General features: G+C 36.8%; 2 protein-coding genes across 5 annotated transcripts; one reads left to right on the forward strand and one right to left on the reverse strand.

The window, feature by feature from the left end:
* Positions 1-1,954: 1,954 nt before the first annotated feature.
* On the forward strand, positions 1,955-3,315 carry LOC141610727 (transcription factor FER-LIKE IRON DEFICIENCY-INDUCED TRANSCRIPTION FACTOR). Its single transcript, XM_074428970.1, has 4 exons — positions 1,955-2,503; positions 2,577-2,771; positions 2,864-3,037; positions 3,134-3,315. The coding sequence occupies exons 1-4, from the start codon at positions 1,955-1,957 to the stop codon at positions 3,236-3,238; spliced, it is 1,023 nt and encodes a 340-aa protein (XP_074285071.1). The 3' UTR covers positions 3,239-3,315.
* On the reverse strand, positions 3,282-9,998 carry LOC141610726 (leucine-rich repeat receptor protein kinase HPCA1-like). Of its 4 annotated transcripts, none has more exons than XM_074428965.1 (16): positions 9,874-9,998; positions 6,674-6,776; positions 6,449-6,572; positions 6,296-6,367; positions 6,143-6,217; positions 6,003-6,074; positions 5,745-5,906; positions 5,568-5,642; positions 5,414-5,485; positions 5,254-5,325; positions 5,103-5,171; positions 4,945-5,019; positions 4,714-4,785; positions 4,477-4,614; positions 3,914-4,395; positions 3,282-3,810 (listed from the first exon to the last, which is right to left on the reverse strand). In XM_074428965.1, exons 2-16 carry the CDS (start codon positions 6,753-6,755, stop codon positions 3,458-3,460), a joined length of 1,995 nt encoding a protein of 664 aa, XP_074285066.1. In that variant the 5' UTR covers positions 6,756-6,776; positions 9,874-9,998; the 3' UTR covers positions 3,282-3,457. The 4 variants fall into 4 exon arrangements, with proteins under 4 accessions (XP_074285066.1, XP_074285069.1, XP_074285068.1 ...); XM_074428968.1 differs by lacking the exon at positions 9,874-9,998 and adding an exon at positions 6,921-7,602 and having other exon boundaries at positions 3,363-3,810; positions 6,674-6,821; XM_074428967.1 differs by lacking the exon at positions 9,874-9,998 and having other exon boundaries at positions 3,363-3,810; positions 6,674-6,839.
* Between the last annotated feature and the right edge of the window lie 238 nt (positions 9,999-10,236).

Raw genomic sequence — 10,236 nt, forward strand, 5'->3', positions numbered from 1 at the left:
AAAAATAAAGAAAATGAAAAAAAAGTACTCATGGTAAAGTAAAATAAAATAACATATACTTTATCTATTTCGATTATTTTTCTTCCTATTTTTTTTTTAAAAAAAAAAAAAAAAATTGATTCGAGTTTAATTCAATCAATTTGGGTTTTGGTTCAAATACAGGTCCTCTGTTTGATGTAGATTGGGTACAACTCCGATTAGTTTTGCAACGCTATGTGTTGAGCCGTTGGCATTAGGATGACAATGGATCCTGAAACTAACGTAAATCCACAAGATCCGACCTACAATTCTACAAATAGCACAAACTGTGAACATAGCGAAGAATATTCTTCATCCATCTCGATCATTTATTTAACGTCATTTTAGGGTGTCTTGTTTTTTATATCACAATACTCCCTCTGTCCCGGTTATTTGTTGTCCTATTCTATTTTAGAGTGTCTTAGTCGATGGTTGACCTTTCTATTTTAAGAATAAACTTGATGAGTAATTTGATCATTCACACTTAATTTGGTCCACTTGTCAGTTAGTAATTAATTTATTTTAATAGCAGGTGGACCAAATTGAGTGTGAATGATCAAATTGCTCATCAAGTTCATTCTTAAAATAAAAAGGATAACAATTAACCGAGACACCCAAAATAGAAAAGGACAACAAATAATAGGGACAGAGGGAGTATATGAATAACAGAAATTGTAAAAAAAATCAAAATCAATTGAATACAAATTTGTAATGACCGGGACAGAGGAAGTATATTTATCTAACACAAATTCTCCCTTATGACGGAGGGTATCCGTCACAAACTTGTGACGGGTACCATATCGTCTCACAAAAAACCCATAAGGGTGAGAGAAGGAGCACATGGGGTGGGTGTCCACCTTGTCCCCTCTACCCATTTCCACTCATATAATACCCGTCGTAATATCCGACCCGTCACAAGGGAGACCTACTGTTTATCTAGTTCGTGTCTATTTTCATGCTTCCTATAGGTCTTTAGCTACTCAACAATTCACCTGCCATTAAAATAAATTAGGATAATATTAACAAAAGATGCTTTTAATTGTTAATCCTAATTATAAACCTACTGATGCATTCAATGATGCTCAACAGACTAAATTCACCCCATATAGACACTCCTATTTTCAGTATTATTTCACCATATTAATACTTTAATCTCATAACATGACACTATGTTTTAGCAAAACAACATGAATCATTTGTATCATAAAATTGTTTATTTTCTCATTTTGTCAACTTCTTTAACTTCATGACAATATTCATGGTTTCTAGTTTCTACCCAAATCATCCTAATATTCTGATTCCTTTCGCAAATAAAAAATGGCACGAGCATTCCTCATTCTTCCAACATTATTTTATAAGCACACACTAATCATTTAATCATATGTCTAATTATAGTTAGTCTCCCTTAAGACGAACGTATTTATTTTATAGCTAAAACATGTCAAATATTACATTATTTAGATAGACGAGGATAAACTTTTGTTATTCCCTAGACCTGGTGAATGGGTCAACCGGTTCGGGTTCAATTTGGGTCAGCTCACTTTCAAGTTTGTAAGTATTTTGGTCAGATCAGTCATTTTCGAGTCTATTATTATCGAGTTATTAGGGATGTAATGGTCAGTTTAAACAAATATTCAACAATAAACATTCAGGTCAGGTCAAATTAATTCAGGTCAATTCCGGTTTCGAGTCATGCTCGGCAGCTCGGGTAGTCAGTTCGAGGTGTAGGATCGGGTAGGGGTCACGTTATTCAGATGGGTCAATTTTGCCACTAATGAATAATACTTGACCGATTTCAACTATAAAACAGATACCTCCGTCTTCAAAAAAAAAAAAAATGAAACCCATGAATCTATTGAGTTTATACAAGTATATAAGCAAGCAAAGTTACAAATCAAGGTCAACCAACTTGCCAAAAACACCTAAACTAAACACAATGAATCATCCCAATAGTTCAGGGAACATTACACCAACAATCCCATATTTTGGCAATGAGTTTAACATACAAGACTTTGTTGATCCACCCTTAACATTTGATCAAGTCATAGAGATGATGGGAGGGGAAGCAACTAATCCAATAACAACTCGTATCGGCGACATTAATCAAAATTTTGATGCCCACATTTTCACTGCAACAAATGTACAGGGTGTTCAGAATTATAACCAGAGTTTTACAGGTACAGGTAATGCACCAGGGGCTGGTTTCGACAGTTTTAACTCGCCGACAATGTCTTGTACGAATAACTCGTTGATCAATTCGTTCTCCGGGATTGACAATGACATGATCAACGGAGAAAATGAGGATGACGATGATGAGGAGGATAACTGTGGAGAAGGCGAGAATTCTTCTGCTAACAACAGTAATGGACCGTCTAAGAAGGGTAAGGTTGACCGATCCAGGACGTTGATTTCTGAGAGACGGAGAAGAGGACGAATGAAAGAAAAGCTTTACGCCTTGCGTGCTTTGGTTCCTAACATTACCAAGGTATTGACTTCTTCCATTTTTATTCAGTGCAAGGTACAATCCATTCATTTCATTTCTATGCGTTTGAATACAGATGGATAAAGCGTCAATAGTCGGAGATGCAGTACTGTATTTGCAAGACTTACAAATGCAAGCAAAGAAGTTAAAATCTCAAATAGAAGGCCTTGAATCGTCTTATGAATCAGCTACGCGATTCCAAGCCTTGGTTGATACTACAAAGAAGAATGTTCCTCTGCATCATATTCCAGTGTACAAGATTATCATGCAGGTCAGTTTACGAGGGAACTGTTAGAATATAAAACCGATCATGGGACTTCAACCATCAGCTTAAGCTTTTGCGTATTGTGTTTGTGATTACAGGTAGACGTGGTTCGGATTGAGGATAGAGAATTCTATGTCAAAGTAATCAGCAACAAAGGTGAAGGTGTAGCGGCCGCTCTTTACAGAGCCCTTGATTCATTGAGCAGTTTTATCATCAAGAGTTCAAACCTTTCGTCTCTTTCAGACGAATTTGTGCTCACCTTTACCTTAAATGTAATATACTCAACTCGGTTTCTTTCCTTTTCCTTACACTTCCTACCTTTAAAACCCGACAGCATCAAACTCGACTGAATGCTTTGATTCTAACAGGTAGGAAAATGCATGGAAGACTTCAGCTTGCCCAACATAAGACTATGGATAAGCGGAGCTCTCTTGAACCAGGGATTCGAGTTTCAGACTGTCCATAATGCTTAATTTTCATATCCCGATGCTAAAACAATGAAGATGCGCTCACAATCAATGTCAGCATAGTTTTTAGACGGCATTTCTGATTAAATAAGAAACTGATAAGACGTCAGTTTACGAGTAACTGCTAGTATACTTAATTTTCGGAGTTAATTTACCAGATCAGAAAAATTTAGAATTTGTTTTTATTTCTGAATTTTCTCAGTTTCAAACTCAGAAACTTCAGCATTACATGTCAATTACAATAAAAAACCAGGTAATCTTACGCAGTGTGATGTTTAAACATGTTCGATAACTTTTGACATATAGAAGATGCAGTTGGCTCAGCTGCAACCCTTGTAGAAACGGTGTTGTGGTACGAGGAACCTGCAGCCGTACTGATGATTGTTCTGCAGGAGCATTGTTGTTGGTATGAAACCAATTGTTGCAACAGGAACAGGAACAGTTAGTGCACAACTGCTGAATTCCAAGTGATGCTAATATAGCTCCAGTAACAGATACTATGGAACCAAAAACGAGTACAGAAAATTCGAATATCAACACTACTTTGGATGTAGATTCAGAGCCAGATTCAGATCCGTCTAACAGAAAAAAAAAAAAAAAAAAAATTAGAAAATAATCAATTATAAACCAAAAAAAAAAAAAAAAAGTTCTTAGTTAGGAGAATGTTTTAAGCAATGTTACCCGAAAAGGTTGTATACTCGACTGGGAGGAAAATGGCGGGGCCATAATACGATGGTAGCTCGAAAGTCTGACTGCTTAACATGAATCCTATCATCAAAATGGCTTTTCTACTAAATCGAGATTGGTCAAGTGGGAAGATTTTTATGGTAATATGAAGGTTGTTTAAGGTATCTCTGTATATATTACTGACGGACACTGACTCAACGGGGATATTATTTGAGGAAAAGTCGGACAATAATGCCCGCTCCAAAGCCGCTGCATAGTTTCTGAAGTTTTCCAAGTTGGAAAATTGAGGAGCTACAAAGGTAAGAGTACCACTGTAAGGATAGGAGCAGTGGCAACTGGGGCTACAAGTTTTGCCTGAAGTACACCGAACTTTTTTACAGTTTTGTGGTGTCGAGTATGATGGATTCAGTTCAGGAAGGACGCATGAATGACTTTGTTCTGTGAGAATAGGCCCACAAACCAAATTTCCGACAAGTCTGCAATGATGAAGTACACATTTTAAGAAACCAGATAGTTTCTGGTGTAAATTGAAGCAAATCAGACAGAAGAGAACTTACATTAGTTGGAGACTGTTATCGGCCTGTCGTTGAATGTAATCAGAGATCATGTTGTTCTGTAAATCGACAAACTGAAGTTGTGCGCTGCGTGCAGCGCCAATGTCCAACATGCCACTAAGTTTGTTGTTCTTCAATACCCTTTTGTTCATATAGACAAAAGTCAGACGCTACGAAAAAAAATTAAATTATATTAACAGTGCTCTAAGTTAGTAATGCAAAAGACAAACTGATACTCACACTTTCTGCAACTGAGGAAGGTTGAAAACCGCTGCTGGGATTATGCCTCGAATTTGAGTTTGTTCCATCATTCTGGAATATCAAGTAAAATTTAAGGGTTTCTGAAATCAAGGGCCCAAACATGAGACCAGTTCCGAAATTTTATACCTATGAATCTGCAAACTAAACTAGAATGGCGTATATATGAAGAACGGTATGTGAAGCATTTTAGTAAGAAAGATAGAATAATACAGAGTTGTCAAGGCAGGCAAAGCAGTAATCCAGGGTGGTAAATCCGAGACTTCAAAGCTATTATTGCTCATGTCCCTGCAACAAAAAAAAAAAAAAGATTCTGAACCAACCATTTATAAAACCTGAATTTAATTCTATATTAAAAGTGTAGTACTCACAAATAACTGAGATGATTCATGCCAGTAAGGTCCGGCATCCGACCACCAAGTTTATTGTTAGAGAAAAGCCTAAATATGAAGAAAAAAAAAAACTGTCATTCATAACCCGGAGTGTCTCTCTTTCAGATGATTTAAATTGATCACTTCTTACATAGTTTTTAAGCTGAATAGAGTGTTGATGCTTGCAGGCACAGACCCAATCAAGAAATTCCCATCGAGTCGTCTAATAATGATTAATGGTGTTAGATAATGTAGAAATTACTTAGTAACATCTAGTTAAGTCATCTGTAAGTAGTGTGTAGTGTACTTACACCGTCTCCAATGTTCTCACCAGACTCAGTGTTGTTGGGATAGTGCCGCTAAACTGATTGTTTTCCAATAGCCTGAAACTCCAAACATGTTTGTTCAATTAAATTCAATGACTTACAAAATTCAACTATATATCATTGTGTAAAATGTACTTACAAATGAAGCAAATTCATATTTTCGTTGAACAGCTGTGGCGGAATTTCACCAGATAGTTGATTTCCACCAAAATTCCTAGAAATTAAAAGACATTAAAAACCCAAGAAGGAAATGATTCATGTAATACATAAAACTAGCCAGGATTCCTGAAAAAAAAGTCGAAATTATCAGACGTACAAGAGCTTAGCATGAACTAGCATATCCAGACCAGGGGATATTCCGTTTGATATGGGTATATTTCCAGTAAGCCTGTTTGCAGCTAAGTCCAACCAATACAGCTCGGAAAGGTTCCCTAAAGTTTGCGGTATTGGCCCACTGAAACCGTTAGAATTCAGTGATCTGCAAGAATGCACACCGAAAAAGACTGAATTTCTTATATCTAATGATCCTGAACAAACATTCTTATTGCAGACGGTCCTAAATTAATATTCTTACAGGAAACGGAGTTTTGATAGCGATCCTAAAGTGTAGGGAAGTTCTCCATAGAAATTGCAGCCAGCAAGGATCCTGTAATACAGCATAAGATAACGGTACAGCATCACGCATAAGATAATGATTATCATTTTCAAACTTACAGTGTATTGAGATTAGGTAAGTTTCCGATTGCTGGTGGAAGACACCCTGTCAATCCCTTGTTATATGAGAGGTCCCTGCGCAGTAGAACCACAATAAGAACTATACAAGGCTATGAGCGCCGTAACTTTCAGGTAATAAATAAACATACATACAGTGTTTCTAGTTCCGATAGTCTTTGGATTTCATCTGGCAATAAACCAACCAATCCCATACCAGATAGCATTCTGAAGACATAAATAATAACAGCAACATCATTATCAGATTGCCTGCATGCCTGAAAGGCTTTCGCTAAAAACATTTCTTACATAGAAATGACGCGGGAATCTCTGCAAGCAATGCCCTCCCACTGATCACCACAAGAATCATTTCCGTGATTCCAAGAGGGTGGAACATTATTCCACATTCGCTTCAAAGACATTAACGCATTAACTGAAAGACACACAACCAACAACCAACATTCAACAATTCAGACTTCAGAATAACCAGAAAGACGTCAAAAGAAGAACAAATGTATGTAAGATTAAACTGACCATCCTGACTATCCGTCTCTGATCGTATGATCGTGACTGGAATAAATATAAAAAGAAGCAAAATTGTAACGCGTATAAACATCCTTTCAAACTAGTAAACAACCTGCACAAAAACAACATAAAAACGACTTCATTTCCTCCAACACAACTAGCACATCAATGGTTACAACATAATATCAGCTTTCTTATCCGCTACATATGTACTTAAAAACGACTTTATTCGTTCACCATCTTTTTTTATCAATACTGGTGATTTGGTTCAAACAAGAATTTGTGTAAAACAAGTTTTTTATAACGGATTTCTAAGAATTTGTGATTCTGTAAAGCTATATGGTGATTTGTTTGACATAATACTACGATAAAACCGTCTTATAAAAGACTCATTATAATGGACCGACTGTACATCAGAACGTAAATTTCATTTTATATCCTCAAATTCAGCGAGTTCAGGATACGCAGAAACTCCCAAACCCTAGAATTTCATTTCAGCTTTTGAAGCACAAATAAAATTGATTGAAAATTTTTTTTTCACTCCATTTTTAGACATTACATGTTGATTTCGAAAAATTCTTGTGTTCTCCGGGAGGACTATCCTCCTTACACCTAAAGGCAATCCACCAAATGGAATATTATAAAGGCTTAGGTGTAAGAAGACGGTGCTCCCGGAGGACACAAGAATTTTTCGTTGATTTCACTATACAAAAGTCTCTATCCTACGAACTGAAATCACCAAAATTACACAATTTTCCACCATTTCTAGCACCAAAATTGAACTATTGAGCATCGACATATGAGTTCGAGTAACAATTTCAAGTTTTTTTTTTCTTTTTTTGCTTGAAAGATTGAAATACAGAGAATCCATCGATTAGTTTGCACGGAAATTGACGAACAAAACCCTAACAATTTGGAATCCCCCAATTTCGTTTAACAAATCAGCAAAAACATTAAGGGTTCGTTTGGATTGAAGGAATTAGAGAGAAGGGGAGGGGAGGGAAAGGGAGGGATTTAATTTCCTTTGTTTGGATAAAAAATATGGGAGAAAGGAAATGGAAGGGGAGAGAAATGAGAGGACTTATTTTCCCTCCTATCGAACAAACTATAATTTTTCCAATGGTGGCAAGATTTGGAAAGAAAACATTATTTGGACTATAATTATACCACCAACATCCTTCAATCCTCCATCCATTCTTCATCTCCCTCCTTCCTCCCCTTCCATTTCCCTTCATAATTTTTGTTATCCAAACACCCACATCCCATTTGCCCTCCCCTTCTCTCCCCTCCCTTCACCTCCCCTCACTCCCCCTCCCCTCCCCTTCCCTCTTAAAATTGTATCCAAACGGACCCTAAAGGTGTGTTTGGTTTGAGTGACTTGGAGGGAAAAGAAAGGAAGTGGGAATAGGGGATTTAAAATCCCTTATTTGTATAGGAAATGAGGGTGGAGGGAAATGGAGGGGGAGAGATTTTGAGGGATCCAAATTCCCTCCTCCAAGTTTAATCAAAATCTCTCCACAATAAGTAAGATTTGGAGAGAAATAGTATCCAAACACCCACACCCCATTCCCCCTCCCCTTCCTTTCTCTCCCTTTCCCTTTCCTCCTTATACTTTCCCTCCACTTTTGTTATCCAAACACACCCTAAATGGTAACTGGACTATTTGATAAGGTATCCTTTCGAATGAAGAAGGCTTTCAAACAATCTCTAAAGAGTTGAACATGAATATCTAATAAAATGTTTAATTATCAGCTAGACCTGACAAAACGGGTTAATGGGTCGGGTTCGGGTCGGGTCGGGTCAATTCGGGTCTCTCATTGATATCAGGTTAATTCGGGTCGGGACGGGCCATTTCGGGTTTCGGGTCTAGCGGGTCGGATTGTTTCGGGCCGGGTCATTTTCGGGTCAATGAATAATAGAGAAATAGCCATTTCAAGTCTTTTCAGTTCAATTAGAGTTATAGTTTGTCGGGTCATTTTCGGGTTTGGTGGTTTTAGATCGGGTCATTTTCCGGTCGGGTCAATTATGGGTCAAGAAGCTTGTGTGATGTTCGGGTCGGGTCGGGTCAATTCGGGTTTTCGGGTCACATTCGGGTGATGTGGTTCGGGTCACTTCGGGTCTCGGGTCAGTCTTTTCGGGTTGGGTCAATTGGGTCGGGTTGCTTTTCCCGGGTCTAATTATCACCATTGAAAGAATGACTAATTTCACATCTGATAGAATGGTAATTGGACTATCGCAACTTTTCGGCAAATTTTCAGGATTTTCTGAACTCCCAAACAAAGCTTGGCCAAGTCCAAATTTTAGAATCATACCCCGGTATAAACAAATTCTTATTTAATACGCACTATCCGTTTTAAGTTTACGATTGATCAATTATTATATAACTTGTGTATATATATACATTATTATTTTTAAAACCAATGTATATAAAGCGGAAAAATGTTTATATCACTTATAGGATTTGAACTTAAAACGGAAAAATATATATACACAAGTGATCTGAACATATAAAGCGGAAAATGTATATATATATACAGATCCTATAAGTGAGTTCAGATCCTATAAATTCAGTTTAGCTCCTATAAGTTCAGTTCAGTTCTGAACTAAACTAAACTTATAGGATCTAAACTGAACTGAATTTATAGGATCTGAACTGAACTTATAGGATCTGATCTGAACTGAACTTATAGGATCTGAAGTGAACTTAAATTAAGTGACTTTAAGTCCAAAAGAACATGGCCTAAAAAAGCCTAAAAACAAAACCGAACAAATAGATCCATAAAACCTGAAAGAAAAAAAAAATACGGAGTAATAAATAGGTAAATAGTGATTACGACAAGTAATGGCTAGATCTTGCAAATTTCCGCTTAACTGAATAACTGGTAATATCGACATAAATTATTATTATTATTATTATTATAAAAACGCAAACTTTGAGATCAAACAAACTTTTCCAAGAAATTAGTGGGCAAGATACTATCTGGGCTCCTACCCCCTTAACAACAGTAAAAGTTTAGTAAAAAATGTAAGTAGCCGGGAAAAGTGGACAAGAAGTAATGATATTATTACTATTATATCATGAGATCATTTGTAAATGAGAATTTAATGAGCAAATAAGAAGATCTGCTCATTAAATTAAGCTTAAACCGAAAACATCAACAAGAATTAATGATATTATTATTAACGAGCAAGATAAGATTTAGACTTACTGCCGGCGGCGACAGCCGACAGATGTGGGACGATGAATCGACGGCGATGAAAATGGCGGATTTGAGGTAAGCCTAGCTGTTGAACAACATTGATGGAGGCTGATTACTGAATTGTCCTAGTGATTAGGGTTTTAAGCACTTTTCGTGTGGTTATATACTATAGTAAATTGTAATTAATTAATTGCATGCGCACTACGTATGGATAATGTATTGCTGAATGCTGACGACGTATAGTTGAATTTTGAGTCCAGGATACTACGATTGCTTAGTGATTAAGATAATAGCGTGATTGACGGTAGTAAGTAGTAACTAGTTGCCTCATGGGCCAATAAACACAGCCCACCAGCCAGCGCAGTCCAGCCC

Source organism: Silene latifolia, chromosome 11 (genome assembly GCF_048544455.1).
Source record: "Silene latifolia isolate original U9 population chromosome 11, ASM4854445v1, whole genome shotgun sequence".
Lineage (NCBI taxonomy): Eukaryota > Viridiplantae > Streptophyta > Magnoliopsida > Caryophyllales > Caryophyllaceae > Silene > Silene latifolia.

Excerpts from the sequence above, each read along its gene's own strand:
- LOC141610727 (XM_074428970.1), top strand. The coding sequence starts at position 1,955 with ATGAATCATCCCAATAGTTCAGGGAACATTACACCAACAATCCCATAT. Across the intron at positions 2,504-2,576 it reads TGGTTCCTAACATTACCAAG|ATGGATAAAGCGTCAATAGT; the intron begins GTATTGACTTCT and ends GTTTGAATACAG. Across the intron at positions 3,038-3,133 it reads TGCTCACCTTTACCTTAAAT|GTAGGAAAATGCATGGAAGA; the intron begins GTAATATACTCA and ends TGATTCTAACAG.
- LOC141610726 (XM_074428965.1), bottom strand. The coding sequence starts at position 6,755 with ATGTTTATACGCGTTACAATTTTGCTTCTTTTTATATTTATTCCAGTC. Across the intron at positions 5,326-5,413 it reads GTGAGAACATTGGAGACGGT|ACGACTCGATGGGAATTTCT; the intron begins GTAAGTACACTA and ends AATCATTATTAG. Across the intron at positions 4,396-4,476 it reads GATAACAGTCTCCAACTAAT|ACTTGTCGGAAATTTGGTTT; the intron begins GTAAGTTCTCTT and ends TCATCATTGCAG.